Raw genomic sequence first — 17,298 nt, forward strand, 5'->3', positions numbered from 1 at the left:
TATGCCGAAAAGTCCCTCCAACAACACTGCAACTCATAAAACAAAAACAGAAAACAACATACACGTTTTTTCAAATTTTAACTAAAGAAAATAAATAAATAAGAATAAACTTCAAATATACTTAAAAACGTCAACCAGTGAAATGTATTTTTTTATTTTTCCTTACACACGCTCATTTTTATTTTTACTCTCCCGAAAACTTTGACTTTTGTAGGTTTGATGTCAATTTGGCTTCTACCTGTTTTTATTGTACCATGGAAGTTACAGGATTTAGTCCGGAGTTTTGTTTCCTGTAAGTTCATGAAAAGTGTCAAACGATCAGCTGATTTACATGTGCAAACAAAAACAGAAAGCGGTGAAAGCAAAGAACCTTATATTTGTTAAAAAATGGAAGTAAACAACGAAATATTTGAATATGTATAGATTTTAATAATTATTTGGTGATATTTCAGCCAAATCAGTGTAGTACCAATGACATGTAAAGAAACCGTCTGACGTTTTTACAGGAAATAGTGCTTTTTGCGTTCCTATGCACTTCTGCATCTGTTCTCCTTTCACTCTCATTTGAGAGCGTAAAATTGTAGTTTGACAGTTCCACAGGTTTTAGTCCGAAGTTCAAAGGAACAGACTAAATATTTTCATACAAAATTTATTACGCACGTATGTATTTGACTGTTCACATCTGAGTATATATGAGTGTATGTACATACGCACCCCAAGCATGCAAAGCGCTGCTGTGAGAGCGGTGACAACACACACATTCATACATAGTACATGCCCTGTAAGATCTCGGAATAGACTTAGAGCACACCACAAACTAGACTGCAAGTGATTTGTAACTAGTCCAAAGTTTGGTCCAACAACATGTAAAATTCTATTTACATTTAACATTGAATGCATTACATTGTAGCCAGCTGCGATTCGAACCGGGGTTCTCAGATTTTTTAAGCGGATACTCTCTCTACACGCCAACGCCGCACATGAAAATTCGTTGACTAAGTGCCTACATATCAGCAAATCGTTAATCATACCCATTGTCCGCTACTGCATGACATTGTAACCAATTTTAGAACAAAACTCGTACCTTATGCATTACATTCGGACCCCTTTTAGTACAATTCACCTGTTTTACATTACATTGCTTTAAATTTTTGGACTATCTTTGGTCTAGTTACAAAACTACTATACCTACGGCTATATTTTTCGAGCAATTGGACCAATCTTTCCTTCCGTACAAATCGTATGCTGTGGTGTTGATGGATATTCAACATTTGAAAGCAAATTTATATGCCTGGGTGTAGCTGAGTGCGCAAAGATGCATGCCACAATTTGTTGATATCCAGAGATGGTCAGGGTTCATTCCACCGCAGGCAACATGCAAGTTAAATATTTTTTTTTTTAGGTTTTGTCTTGATTATTCACTTCACGGATGCTTTTTCAGAACTGAACGCGGTCATTTTAATATGCGCGTAATTGAATTGAATATTTACCAATATACAGTACATTCGTTGACGTTTATAGTAAGATCAATTACGTTTCTATCTGATTTTAATATTTTTTCCCCCCAGTGTACTTATACTCGTACATATGTATGTATGCTCTTATGTACTAGCTTATACCCGCGGGTTTCACCCCACATTTTTAGCATAGTACTTAACTAAAATTAAGTTAAATAGGTTATAAAACTTTATTATTGCTCTCAGTTGTTGTACCTATATCAAGCCCTAACCGCCAAAATAACGTAAGCGACATTTTTTTCAAAATTTTTATTTTGATGCAGAAATGCATCTAGATGCTCTAGGAATATTTCCGCATCAAAAGAATATCGCTTATATTCTTTTGGCGGTTAGGGCTCGGATATTTATAAGCGAGTTTAGGTACATAAGGCGTTTAAAGTCATGGAAATATAATATCTCGCCGGCATGGTAGAATTTGTTATGGTCATATGATAGATACCAATCCCTCTAAGTTTAGCTTAAAATGCTTCCAAGGACACGACGCGTGAATATGTAATATTTCGGGATGCGTCACGTGTGATTTTTTTTTTTAATTTCCAACGCTACATAGGTATACGTCATGACAATTATAGCTTATATGGGAGGTACCACGTACCCATTTCCATAAAGTGGCTATTTTCTCCATCAGTATGGTATTAATAACATAACTCTTCACACATAATTTTAGTACCCTACCTAAAATACTTCCAAAGAAATCCTGTAAAACAAGTAAAAAAAAGTTTGTATGGAAAGTGCCACGCCCCCCCTTTTCTAATGACCTTAATTTTTCCATGAGTATGGATGAATTTCATATATCTTCATACCAAGTTCCAGTACAATGGGGTGTAGTCGTTGAGCTGGGTATGCAGTTACATTTGCATGGCTTTACTCAATCCCGACGAAACGTCCGACAACGGATTGAGCCTGATCGACTTCGCCGGGGCCCGAAACATGGTAGTATGCAGTACTAGGTTCAAGCATAAAAAGATCCATCAAGCTACGTGGCTGTCTCCGGATCGAAAAACGAGAAACCAAATCGATCATGTTGTGATAGACGGAAGGCACGCTTCCAATGTTCTAGACGTACGCACACTCTGGGGCCCAAACATCGACTCGGACCACTATCTTGTTGCAGCCAAGATACGCACCCGCCTCTGTGCAGCAAAAAATGTGCGCCCAAATATGCAAGGAAAGCTTAACGTCGAAAAGCTGCAATCACAACAGACAGCCAGCGCTTTCGCTACTCGACTCTCACACCTGCTCTCAGAGAGCACTCTTCAACAAACCGACATATGCGAGCAGTGGAACCACATTTCCCGCTCATTAAGTACCGCCGCCGAAGAAGTAGTCGGATTTCAGCGAGCCCGAAAGAACAACTGGTATGATGAGGAGTGTAAGGAAGCTACAGAGAAAAAAGATGCCGCCTACAGGGCCACGCTGCGATCGGGCGCAACGCGAGCTATGTGGGACCGCTATAGGGATCTGAAGAGGGAAGCGAGACGTATTTGCCGCAACAAGAAGAGAGAGGCAGAAATACGAGAGTGCGAAGAGCTTGAAATGCTGGCCGACAGGAAGAATGCCCGAAAATTGTACTAGAGAGTTAGGCGACTTACGGAAGGTTTGAAGACCGGGGCGCACTCCTGTAAGAACAATAATGGCGACCTAGTAACTGATGTCCAGAGCGTACTTAAATTATGGAGGGAACACTTTTCCGCCCTACTAAATGGTAGCAGCACGGAGAGTTGTGGAGAAGAATAATCCGAGCCCGCAGTCGATGATGACGGAGTCGACGTTCCACCGCCTGACTATGACGAGGTACGTATAGCAATAACGCGGCTGAAAAACAACAAAGCCGCTGGAGCTGACAGCCTGCCAGCTGAGCTATTCAAGTACGGCGGCGAGGAGTTGATAAGGTGCATGCATCAACTCTTGTGCAGAATATGGTCAGATGAACGCATGCCCGACGACTGGAATTTAAGTGTGCTCTGCCCAATCCACAAGAAAGGTGACCCCGCCATTCGCGCCAACTACCGCGGGATCAGCCTTCTAAGCATAGGTTACAAGGTCTTATCGAGCGTATTGTGAGAAAGACTGAAGCCCACTGTCAATGAATTTATTGGGCCTTATCAGTGTGGCTTTAGACCTGGCAAATCCACCATAGACCAGGTATTCACAATACGCCAAATCTTGGAAAAGACCCGCGAGAAAAGGATCGACACTCACCACCTATTCGTCGACTTTAAAGCCGTGGGGACCGCTATAGGGATCTGAAGAGGGAATCGAGACGTATTTGCCGCAATAAGAAGAGAGGCCGAAATACGTGAGTGCGAAGAGCTTGGAATGCTGGCCGACAGGAAGAATGCCCGAAAATTTTACCAGAGAGTTAGGCGACTTACGGAAGGTAAGTCCACTGAAAAGTTAGTTGCAGTTATTTTTTACAGGCATCCCATTGGCAGAGGGCTTCGGGTGTACGAATTTGTTGTAACATCAGGAGTTAAAGACTTGCTCCAGCTGCTAGTCTTTTAAAATTTCCTCTAATGACGTCGTAAGAAGATTTACCATGTGAACTTGCAACAAAGTTCAATTCTGCCATTTCCTTGAAGCGATTTTCATGATTTCAGACCTTTGGTAAAGTTAATATGATTTTTTTATGTTGTTTTTGTTTTTTACACCCGTTTCCTCTTTCAAAAATATACAATTTCATAAAATTTCAATGTCTATTCATCATATTGCTCGAGCATCTAGAGTCCAAACGCATAAGTAGCCCATTACGCCCATTTGGGTACTTAAAGTTGACATTATAGACAATGTTTTTATGTAAAAATAAAAATTAAAAAAAAATGCTATAATCAACAAAAAATCAAAAAGAAAAATGTTTGCTCAATTTATTTTTGTTTTTTACACGTTGCACATTAATGTAAATAGTGTACAATTAAAGCCCATAATTAGACGGAAAAAATACATTTTTTTTCATTAAGTTGCGTTAAAAGGTTTCCAAGATACAGCACTTTAAAGAAAGGTATGTATGACCTTTTCTTAAAATTTAAGTCCCGTGTAAATAGGCAACCCTACGTCATATCGGCAAAATATGCTGCACGTATATTCATGTCACCTAGACCTTCCATCTCTTCAACTTGCATCCAAATCCTTAGAGGTCGCGCACAGAGGTGGCCACGGTGACATGAAATGCCTCTGTTGCAGATCTGGAACATGGCGCCGTTAAGGGCTAAGTGTGCTTATATTCTCAATAATATAAGTTTTGCAACATAACAATTATCAGCATATTATAATAAGATAATAAAGACAGTAATTTTGATAACATATAAAACTAATACTTCTGAGTATATTTCGTAAAGCATATCTATCATTTTTATATATGTATATCGGGCATAGACGGATTATTCCTTATTTTTGTAATTGTCTACAAGTTGCACTAAAATCAAGAGAGCTTTTAGATAACTGTTTTGTAAGTGAAATTGCCTAGAAAGTATCTATGCCAAGCGGTCGGCGGATCGGAAATGGGCACTACAGAAGATTCTGTGCGATGTTAGAATGGTGCTCAGCTTAGATCCGGAATCAGTGCTATGTGTAAAACTCCTTAATAGCTCAGTCAGCCCGTGGGAACATACCATGGAAAACAAAACAAAACAACAAAAAACTAACTATAAAGGGACCGGCCCCCTTAAGGCGTCAGTATGGCTTTGGCCCACTCATGAAAGGACCGTAGTGTGGTGTCAACAAGCGAAAACTAAGGCCAATGGTGAGACCGGGCAAAGTTCTAGCAGTAACTAAGGAAAGCGTGTGTGGGAATGCTCAAAGGGGTCCACCCTGGGAAACTCCTGGCACCCGTGGATGCCAACCTGCCGTGTAGATTGTAGCCGGGGATAACGCGGTCCTCTCGCGACACCCAATGCCTTGACGAGGCCTAACCAGAGACCAGAATTAATTGCAGTGGGCTATCGCCAGAGGAAGCTGGCTGCACGAATCTTGCAAAGGTTCACCACAACGCCTGACCTATGCAGCAAGGCGAAAGAAAAGCATGTGAAGAAGATCCTCATAGAAATAGACTGGGCCAAGGCGGTCGTGCTCGACTACCGCAAGCCGAGCAATAAGCGCAATAGGTCGGTGGAAATTGCGCCCAACAATGCAAAGAGGGACAGAACGAAGGGACCTTCTTTTGCTGAAGTAGCCAAGGAGCTTGGCGTCATTTACGAAAGTTACGAGGATAGCCTTGTCCTGAGGCAACAATGGAAGTGGGTTAAGGCTGCTTTGACCGACATCGCAATTAGCATAATGCAAGGGAGCGGGGTGGTTCCAGAACAACATCCGAGTTATAGCATGCGAGGATGCAAGATCGGCAGAGCTATATAAAAAGACAGTTGCAGGCACTTGCAAAGTCTAACCAGGTGCGAAGCTCTGGGAAGTCGACTTCAAGGACCTACCGGTACGCAAGAGCCAGGCTCTACAACCCGGAACTACCTACCGCGAATCGGAAGATGGTGAAAATGATTGAAAGCGGTAAAGCGAAGATGTTGGTTGTCCTGCTTCTAAATAAGGACTCCATTGGGATGCTGGAGCAAAAGAAAGGAGTCATACAGCAACGACGTCAATGCAGCAAAGAACCTTATTGCGGAGCCCAAGGAGGCCAACAGCGACGTGGAGATGGAGAAGGAATCCGAATCCGATGGAGAACCTGACCGGGGGATATGCCTCATCGACGTCTTCGCTAGGGGTCGGATGCATGCTTCGGCTCTGTATGGAGGGGGAGTTGATCGAGATGTCGGAAGACAGGGTTAACTCCACCTTAATAGGCGACGTGAGCGGTAGCAGTGAAGATGGTGAAAGCAGCTTAAGCTGCTCCAAATAACATGCAAAGGTGCAGCCGATGTCATCCTAATCCAAGAACCATGAGTGCTGGGACAAAATATTTGTGGGGTTAAAGCGCCTGGCTACATGCTGGTAAGTGGAGCCCCAACGGGAAAACCATGGACGTGTATCTTTGATAAGTACCATACTAAAGTGTATCTTTCTTCCATAATTTAGCGGTGAGAACACAACAGCGATCAGTCTAAGAATAAATGGGGGACTAATGAAGATGGCATCCATGTACCTAGCGCACGACAAAGAGGTGCCAACAAGATGCATTAAAGAACTAGGGGCCAACATGAGGGAGGCGCTAATTTTGGGAAGTGATGCGAATGCTCACCATCACACCCGGGGCAGCACCGATTATAATGAACGGGGTGAGTCACTTTTTGACTTCATACTTAGCTCTACGCTTATTATTACAAATAGGAGAAACGACTACTTTTAATTCAAAATCTCGAAGGGAAGTTCTGGATGTTACCCTTACCTCTGTGAATGCGGAATGCTGGTTGGGAAGTGGAGGGTGTTTGAGGAGCTCTCCTTTTCCGACCACCGCTATATCCAACTGAGGGAGTAGGGGTAGAGTCCAAGGTTCCTCTAACTAGAAATCTGCGTAATGCCAACTGGCATAAGAATCGGAAAGAGCTCGATAGGCTTTTTCCACAAGACAGCGAGTCAGTTACTCCAGCAAACCTAGAGAAGATGGAATGTCTGATCGACTATTTTACTGGTGGAATGAAGAAATACTGCATCTGGAAGTGAGGGACATTAGAATGCCTACAAGGCAACGCTACGGGAGTACAAGAAGCTCCTATAAAGGTCGAACAGAACCACATGGAAAGACTTCTGCAATGGTGGAGGTGGGTGGAGTCTATCTCAGAGGGAGGAAGGCTCACGAAGATACTCTCAGGTGCTGCCCAGAACGCACCAGGATGCTTGCAAAGACCTGATGGCTCCTGAACTAAAACCCAGGAGGAATCACTGGATCTGCTTCTAAGCACACACATTAGTACAGCCACATTTAACTGGAGATCATTCAGTCACTGGAGATTTCTTCACTGGGGAAAGGATCATCTGGTCTATAGGGATATTTAAGCTTTATAAATCACCAGGCCTGGATGTCATCGCCCCCATACAGTAAGCATTACAAACCTCAGCGTGGCTACACGCTATAATTAAGGGAGTATTGGCCCTTAATCATATCCCTAGAAGGCGGAGGCAATCAAGAGTAGTGTTCATCCCCAGGGCAGGTAAGGTGTCCCACAACAACCCAAACGATTTCAGGACCAATACCTTGTCGTCATTTCCATTGAGGGTTATGGAGAGACTGGTGGAGGTTCATATCAGAGAGTCTGTTGGTGACGGACTGTCTTTACACACAACAAGCATATACGAAAGGTAGATCTACAGAAACCACGCTACATGAAATAGTGTCCCGTATAGAAAGATCACTAGACATCAAAGAATACAAGCTAGCAGCCTTCCTGGATATAGAAGGCGCCTTTAACAACATCATGCCGGGCGTGATAACAGCAACCCTGATGGGCCTGAGCATCGACTTGTGCTTGGTTGCACTCGTAAACCAAATTCTGCGATGCAGGGTGGCTCGGGCGGAGCTGGCGGGGATATCGTTGACAAGGTTCGTAGAGAAAGTAAAAAATCCCCCCATTGATAACACCAAGGGTTGTACAGACCATACTTAAACCAAGCGAATCCGCTAAATACCTGGAGATAGTCCTAGAGCGGGTGCGGAAGTCCACGGTTCTCTATATAGCTGTAGGAGAGCAATCAACCAAAAATGGGGTTAAACCCCGAAGCTATTGCACTCGATATACACCGTCGTGGTGAAGCCCATTCTTCTTTACGGGGTAGTGGTATGGTGACCAGTGCTAGAGAAGAAAGTAAACAGTTTTAAATTATAAAAGGGGAGAGCTGCATTAGTGGTGATCTCCGCAGAACACCTACTATCGCAATGAATACGATCCTAAACATCATAATAATAATAATAATAATAATAATAATAATAATAATAATAATAATAATAATAATAATAATAATAATAATAATAATAATAGATTGTCGCTTACACATATGTTAGTGTTTGGCCGAGCTTCATACCTATAGATATTATGGGAAGGCAATACGCTGCGAATGCAGCCCTAAGACTACAGGAGCTTAAAAGCTGGAAAGCGGCTCGATGTGGTCACACTACAATTCTTATCAAACGACAACTTCCGAGCACAACGGACTAACTACTGTAGCTCACTTTCAGTAAAGGTTATAGTATAACTTTACCTAGCAGAGAAACATGGATCGAAGGAGTTCCGGGATCTGAAGTTGCCATAAGATTCTACAGGAACGGCTCCAAACTAGAAAACAGGGTAGGAGGAGGCGTCTATTCAACAAAATCATTCCGACTACCTGACCACTGTAGTCTTTCAAACCGAACTGGCGGCCATACAAGAAGCCGTCGACTGCCTAAAACCAGGGTACGAAAATAAACTGTACAAAACAATTCCCATTTGCTCATCGATCATCATATCATTTGTGGTTTTGTACAGTTTTGTACATAGTCAGAAACAAATTGTAAGATTCACTGTCATTTTTCCCAACGAGAAACGTTTGCTTTTCGTTTGTGACAATTGTACCATAGGGTATGTTTTATATGTATGCAAACGTTTCAATTACGTGAAAAATATTTTTTTCTGTAAATTTTCATATCCAATTCAATTAAAAAACATGTACTACATACATACATATATTTTTCTCTGCACGATTCATTTCGTTTGTTGTTTAGTCTGTAACTACTAAACTACTGTAGTGTACTATCGTAAAGTTAATTCAGCCGTTTTGTTTTCGTATTGTACCGAACTGTTGAAGTAATAAACGAAACGAAATAGTAACGTACAATATAGTATATTTTCATACACTGCCTAAAACTAACTGTTATCGCCACTACTAAAAAATATATAAATACTTAGACAGTCAGGCGGCTCTTATGGTACTTGACTCTGTCACTATTAATTCGGAAACAGTTGCCAACTGCCGCAAATCACTTAATGTGATGGCAGAGAAGTTCGCTTTGCACCTGGTATGGGTACCGAGACCCAGTGAAATACCAGGAAATGAGAAGGCAGACGAGCTTCATCAACCTGGAAGAGGATGGGTATGGCCCTCGCAACCTGCAAGCTCTTATTAAGGGAACACTTCCTTGAAGGAGCGGCCACCAGATGGGAGTGCACTGAAAACTGTAATTCAACGAAACTTACATGGCCGAAATGGAATATACAGAGATCGAGAGAAATTCTCGCCCTCAATAAAGGCGATATGTCACTGCCATTGGCCTGTTCACAGGACATATCCTGATAGGAAGGCATGCGGAACGCCTCGTAGTTAGTCACAACGACTACTGCAGGACCTGGCATGACGAAGAAGAGCCTGAATCAATAAGGCACTTACTCTGCGATTGCCCTGCACTAGGCAGGAAAGACAGAAATTACTAGATATAGACTTTCTAGACGATCTAAGCGCAACTGCTAACTTTCGAATACAGCAGTTGCTAGGTTCGTAGACTCCACCAGTTGGTTTAAGGAGTAGGGGTTTTTGGATCCATGTGCTTTCATAATGGGCCCTGATGGGCCTTCTGGGACTGGCATCATGTCAACTTAACCTTTCCTAACCTATCTATGCCAGGACTATTTCTGATTGAAGTTGTTTTTTTTCAAATAATGTTGGAAAAATTTCTATGTATCGATGGTCTTCTGCAATAAGGGCACAACTCAAAATTTCATGTTTTTGAGTTATATAGCGTATTAGGTTTATAAATAACCATATTTTTCTGTGGCAAATCGACATATGCTTTGTTATTACAAATCCGGCAGGGGCGCAGTTTTTCCATTTGTCACAAAACCGAAGTAGGCAAGCGTTACTACTGAAAAGTGGCGCAAGTGTCACATTTATCGTGAACATTGTCATAAGTCAGAAACTGTCGATAGGTTAGTTTTGCTTTTATGTGAAATAACGACACGTTTCCTATTTTGCCGTTGTTCATTACATAGATTCAAGAAGACACTTAGTTATTTTTTTTTAGGAAATAACGACATTTTTCGTTATGTGCCGTTGTTCGGCAATTCCCGGGGGTTTTTATTTTTAACTACTTAGGAGTTGCTACTTATTTCGTATTTGTTCAGTTCAACCCTTACTAAGTCTTTAGATAAGTCACAATTTGAAATATCTAAAATATTCTCTACAGAATGGCTGCAAATAGTCCGGAACAATTACGTTAATCTTTAACACAAAATCTTTAATTGGCCATACTAAAAAATATAACATTTTGAGTTGTGTCGTTATGTCAGGGGCCCGTCGATATGTTGATAAATATTGAATTTTAATAGACTGCTTAAATCTATGTCAGGAGATTGCTCGAAGCGGGAAATAGTACTGTCAAATGTAAACGACAAGTGAAAAGATGCGTTGTGAACGGTTGCAATTTATTTAATATCCCCTCGGTAGCATGAGGCAATTACGTTATGTTTCAAATCCATAACACCGTAAAGAGATATTGTAATTCAAGTTGTAATTTTATTCTCAATAGAAATGTTCTAACAAAACTCGTTTGTATATTGCATTCCCCTTAAAATTTAAAGCCATTCCCCGATTCCACTAAAAAAATCAAATTCCACCAAAACCGGGGATGGCATCACTTGCCGTAGGCATCGAAGTCAAAATTGCATAGTTTCCTCAAAAATCGCCCCTTCTGTGGGATAATTTGCCAGATTTGTTTCATTAGTTCATACGAATATGAAATTCAGGCATGTCAAAACCGGACCGGACAGTCCGCCTTATTTTTATTTTTTTGAACGCACGTATTTTATTGCGATCTGTTTTTTTTTTACATTAAGCAATATTTGAAACTTAAATATTAAATAAGAAAATAATCATGTATAGAGTACACCCAGTGGCGCAATCATATTCTATTCGCAGGTATTCAATATTACTAGAGCTCTAATATTGATTTCTTTTTAAGCCGCTGGAATGACATTGTATGACAAGTGAGTGTAGAAATAAGAGAATTTGCGTGATTATGAATTTTTTGTCGGTGCGCCAAGGTGTGATTTTAATTTCGTAAGCAACAGTAGGGGTTTTAAGGTCACGGTGTATTTGGTTGGGCATAGAGCGGAGCGTTCATAATCACTCTAGGGGTTTTGATTGGAATCTTTGGATATATTGGAGGTTGCTGCAGAACCCCATAATAATTGTACTTCGTACGTCTATACTGGTTTCAAAACAGATGAATAGAGTAAGAGCTTACTCTCGAGTGAGGCTTGAGACTTCGGATTCAGTTACCAGTGTAAATTTCTGATCTTCATTCCGTGTGCTTGGCGTTTAGTAAAGATATGAGTTTTCCACGTAAGTATGCTGTCGAGGTGCATGCCTAAGTATTTTGTCGCATCACGCTCTGGAATATCCACGTTATTGAGTTTTACGGGCGGGAAGGTTTTACTTTTAAGGGTGAACGTAACCTGGACATACTTTTCTTCATTTGGCTTAATTCGAGACTCTTTCAGCCATTGTGTTATCTTGTTTAGGTCATTTTGGGCTCGTGCCCATTGCGAGAATTGTAGTATCCTTTGCAAAAGTGACAACAATTGATCCTTCGGATGCTGGTAAATCATATGTGTATAAGAGGTAAAGGATGGGACCCATCACACTGCCTTGAAGTACACCAGCTGAACTTTCGTAGAGTTCAGACTGCTCCTCGCCTTGCTTAACAAAGAATAATCGATTTTTGAGATAGGACTCGATAAAGATATAATAGTTTATCGGGAGGGTTTGTAAAGTAAGCCGTCATGCCATACTCGTTTGAAAGCTTGAGATATATCGAGGAATGCAGCTGTACAATACTTTTTGTGTGAATGCAGTTCAGAAGCCTGTGAACTTGTTCGATTGTGCTGTGCTTTTTCCTGAAACCGAATTGGAGATTACGGATAATCTGTCTTTGTTCTATTACTGGCATCAATCTTTCAAGAAAGAGTCTCCAGAATTTTAGAAGCGATGGGTAGCAAACTGATTGGGAAATATGACTCAACTTTGTCTGCTCTTTTTCCTGGTTCAGGAAAAGTGATCGGACACATTGTGGTAGACCTGCCACTTTTTGAACATCTACCACACAAGATCTGAAATATATCACATATTCGCGTTTTTGAGTAGTTTTATTTTTGATCGACATATACTACGTTTATACGCATGCATAAGTCGCTTTAATTCATTTCGCCGCGATTCAAAACATATGTATAAACTGAATTTCAATTCGCTTTGAAAGAGCAAAGTGTTTTGGCTCACTCCATTTCAAATCGGTAGTTTATTTCTCCAGACAGTTAGAAAGAGTGTATAAACACCGCTCTCACTCAAAGCGAATTGGAGATCAGCTGTTCCGCTCAAATTTCAAATAATCGCATCAGTATTTAAAAGCTGATTAATAATAATCGTTCTTTTTCTTTGCCACGATTTTATAATGCCGAATAAAACTAGATTTTTATCACTTTCCATTATGTTAACTTATAAAATGTCGAATGAAAACAGCTGATTTTGTTTGCTTTTGAAGACGGTTACTTTGATGCCGATATAAAGCCGTAAGTATAAACACTAGAGCGAAATGTGTACGGTGTCAATGCGCTTTCAATTAAGTCGATTATTCTGTGCGTATAAACGTAGTAATAGTTTCCTTAATTTTAAGAGCAAAAATTGTCCAACTCTAAACACTTACAAGAAAGCCGAATGCGACGATAAAATAAACTGTAAAATAGTAAATTTTCTCAATAATAAATTTTTCGACAGGAAAGTGTTTTTTTGTGTTAAATTGCAAAATATATGATTTGTAAAAATAATTAATAGCGAAAGTTAAAAAACGGCGATTTTTGTGAAGGTATTAGCAAATTTAGTGCATCTAAAGTTTCTAAGTCGTTGTTTATTTTTATTTGAGAATTGTCAAAATCGGTAAATCCCAAATAGCGGTTTCTGGAAAGTGCCACATTTGTTCGCCACATCGTGATGTGATAAAAAGAAAACCTGGCAGTACTCCGCACGGTTATAGAAATCTCTCAAAATATGTTCGAAAAATATCTTAATATGGAAGGAACTGCTTTACACTGTCAAGGAAAAAAAATTGCCAAAACTCAACGCTATTTTTAGCAACTTCAATATTGCACTTTATTAAACTAAAATTAAATTTTATTTTGCAGATTCTAATTAAAATGTTTGCAATTTAGGTGAAACCTTGCAGATTTTTTTAATTTTTGTACAAAGTTTGATTCAGAACCTGAGATCTACCACATTTTTTTGAAATCTACCGCATTTTTTTCAGATTCTACCACACAATTTTTTTTTAAGTCCGATCACTGTTTAGGACTCTTTTTTACCTGAGAAGCTTTCCATTGAGGTGGAACGAAACTAGATGAGAGAATGATGTTATAAATATAAGTCAGGGAAGTGATTCCTTCTGCCGGGAACTATTTCAATATTTCTCCAGTCATAAGATCGTAACCGGGAGCCTACTTAGCTTTGAGTTTCTTGATCGCTTCCTTAACCTATGTTTTTGAGAACTTTTTTATGAGTGGGCCTTATTTTAAAACAATGTTGTAAGTTTCTATTTAATAAAAATGGTCTATAGTCTTTAGTACATAAACTAAAAGTAATATATTTTTTTTGATCGTTTAAAAGTCTTACCGATTTCCGTATTACCTAGAAACTCCCAGCTTTTAGCTTGATAGTACAGCATGAAGTAAGCATCGACGACCAAGCGAACATAAGTCATCAGGAGGACTGCTATAGAAGATACGCCAAACGCTTGTTGAAAGTAATTAAACATCTCATGAATATGCTGGAACACTAACTGCTTCTCGGCCAACTTCCGACGCACAAAATCTTCAAAACCCGCGAAAGGCACCACGCGTCGCGCAAAGCATGTGTACTCTGCCAGTAGGCCAATGTCGTTACGCAACTTCTCAAGCTCGAGGCGCATAATTTCGATATGAAAAATTATTTGCATATTCCGTAGGTGTACTATATAAGTATACGGAGTAAACATGGCCCAAAATTGTAGAAGATGATCGTTTTTCTGTCGAAATATTAAGTAAACGATCTGTATTATCAAGTCGAATACCGTCACGCCCCAAAACATGTTAAGAAATCGACGATGTACACGCAATTGACTAGGCCAATTCCTTTCTCTGGATTGAGCACCTTCCATTGTATACTGATTTAACAGTGCGTACTTCTGCCAAAATCTTTGCAACGCACACCGACGAAATACCGTTTCTATGTAAATGATTGAGACAGTAAGCTGGGCTATGCACACCTTTAAGGCATCCACAAAGTAACCAAAACTTTCGGTGATGAAGAGAAATGCATGTGGTCGAAAAAAGGTGTTCACTGTCGTCAAGGAAAATACCAGCAAAAGTAGATTGGTCCAGGTGACAAGACGATGCTCAGCAAGCTTTTGCTCATTTGACTGGGTGCGCAGGGAGGCGTCGAAACAGCCGATGAATTGAAAGAGACGTATATAAAAACGCAGCACGCTGGGAATTCGATTAAACATGACGAAGTCTCAGTCGCGACTGTATTACGCAGCTGAAGAAAATATATGTACATATGTATCTAGATTATTTCCTGTCAATCAATCAAAAGACGGAGGAATTTTAAATTGGTTACTAAGTCAGATAGATGTTTAGATATTGTGTTAATTAATATACTCACGAAACTGTGGGCCATATATAGTAAAACAGCGTTTTTAGTTATTCTTTATGACATCAGGATATTTTTAAAGGACTTTGTTGTTTCAAACCAAATGAAATAGAAAATTCTGTAGAATTGAAAAATAAAATTTTTGGTTCACAAGGACGTACAGGTATAGAAAATGTATTTTAAATTAATTTTATTTTTTAAGCTAATAAAGTTAGACGCACGAAATTCGAGGATGTGGTCGACGGTATATTAGTACCTAACATAAAATTTTTTAATTGAATTTAATAAATCAATATGAATTTGCAAAATATTAGTACTTAGCAATAGAGAAGCAGATCCACATTAACTTCAATCATATGTATCATCAGCTTGCGTCTGATATTTTGATACCTACATATTTCATTTGCCTGATGAATTAAGTTAAACTTTATTTTTTAAATATGTAACAACGCTTCTAAAATTGCAGACAGGTGCCAACATTTCGAAATATAGTTCAGAAATACAGCCTTTTTAAACCCATTTCATTTGATACCTATATTTTTAATAATTGCTTTCACTTATTATATAATTTGAGTTTATATTTTTAAACAGGTGGCAACCCTTATCAATATTATTAATTTTCAAACTAAGGATACCTTACCCATCTTTGTTTCACGTCATGTTTTAATATTGCATTTAACTTATGCATACTTTAATTAAATTCTTATATTAAAACATATTTAAATTGTATATCTTATTCCCTTAATTCAAGTTGAATTTAATTTCTAAAAAATATGGCAACCCTCTTAAATAAAATTAAGAAAAAAACATTTTTAACGAATGTAAATTTATGCCCATACTTTAATAATTCATCTGACTTATTATATAATTTGAGTTTAACTTTTTAAACAGATGGAAACCCTCTTTAATGTTATAAATGCTGAACCCAGATTTTTTTTAATACTCCTGACGCCAATATTTCAATATTTCATATAATTTAATTTAATTCGGTTTTTCAAACAGGTGTCAATCCTGTTCAAATTATTTTTAAGCCAAAACCTCGTTAAACCTTTTTCGTCTGACACTTGTATTGTGATGCATGTTTAAATCATCTAATCCTCTTTTTTCAATTTAAATTTAATTATAAAATCAGGTGGCAACACTCATACATGCAGTTTGGAAATAAAGTTTCTTTAAAGCAACTTCGATTTATATTCACATTGAAGTAATTTATTAACCTATTGCTAATATTGAATCTGACTTTGTAACAAGGTGGCAACCCTCTGTAAAATATTTTCAAACCACAACCTCTTTCGCCTGACATCTGTATCAGGATATACATTTCAATTTTCTGCTTTTATTTAAGTCGAACTTGCTTTTTGAAACAGGTGGCAACCCACCTACATACAATTAAAAAATAAAGCCTTTTCAAAACCATTTCGATCGATACTCATACTGTAATAATTGATTTAACTTAAAAATAATTTGAATTTCATTTTTTGTCAGGTGGCAAGTCTTTTTGTAAAAATAGGAAGTTATTGTACATGTACAAGCCAAGTCATTTACTTTGATGCCTCATTTTGAAAAATCGAACGAACGGTAGAGGCCTGATATGCCGAAAAAATTTTCGCATATTATGCATTTATATGTACATAAATAGATTACTAAAAGAAAAACAGATCCACATTAACTGCAATCAACATATGTACGTATGTATGCATTTACATACATACGCTGCGAATAGTTTATAAATATAGCGTCATCTATTACTCAAAAGCCGAAATACCTACACATACATACATACTTTTTGTCTCCTTCTCTCCCTTCCAACGCATGCACGTGTTTGCAAAATGATGACGAAGTGATTTTGTATGGAAAATCATCTGTTTGAATAAAATAAACATATAGTCTGTTCCAATAGCAGTCCGGTTTACAGGATTTAGTCAGAACTTACAGGAAGTCGTTCCTATTGACATAAAACCTGTAAGTGGGAACACATTTGAGAGAGTAACTGAGCAACTGTTCCTAGTCAGAAGTTACAGGATTTAGTCCGGAGTTTTTTTTCCTGTAAGTTCATGAAAAGTGTCAAACGATCAGCTGATTTACATGTGCAAACAAAAACAGAAAGCGGTGAAAGCAAAGAACCTTATATTTGTTAAAAAATGGAAGTAAACAACGAAATATTTGAATATGTATAGATTTTAATAATTCTTCT

General features: G+C 38.9%; 1 protein-coding gene across 1 annotated transcript; it reads right to left on the reverse strand.

Annotated features, from left to right (window-relative positions):
* Positions 1 to 14,011: 14,011 nt before the first annotated feature.
* LOC108360914 (gustatory receptor 8a-like) lies at positions 14,012 to 14,958 on the reverse strand. The gene is made up of 2 exons (XM_017613380.1): positions 14,088 to 14,958; positions 14,012 to 14,046 (listed from the first exon to the last, which is right to left on the reverse strand). Exons 1-2 carry the CDS (start codon positions 14,956 to 14,958, stop codon positions 14,012 to 14,014), a joined length of 906 nt encoding a protein of 301 aa, XP_017468869.1.
* Between the last annotated feature and the right edge of the window lie 2,340 nt (positions 14,959 to 17,298).

This window comes from Rhagoletis zephyria, unplaced genomic scaffold (genome assembly GCF_001687245.7).
Source record: "Rhagoletis zephyria isolate East Lansing unplaced genomic scaffold, Rhagoletis_zephyria_1.1 Rzeph_scaffold_00653, whole genome shotgun sequence".
In the NCBI taxonomy this organism is placed as follows: domain Eukaryota; kingdom Metazoa; phylum Arthropoda; class Insecta; order Diptera; family Tephritidae; genus Rhagoletis; species Rhagoletis zephyria.

What these genes read in the sequence shown, in the direction of transcription:
- LOC108360914 (XM_017613380.1), bottom strand. Translation starts at nt 14,958, where the DNA reads ATGTTTAATCGAATTCCCAGCGTGCTGCGTTTTTATATACGTCTCTTT. An exon ending in TCTAGGTAATACGGAAATCG is followed by an intron (nt 14,047 to 14,087) that starts GTAAGACTTTTA and finishes TATTACTTTTAG; the next exon opens with TTTATGTACTAAAGACTATA.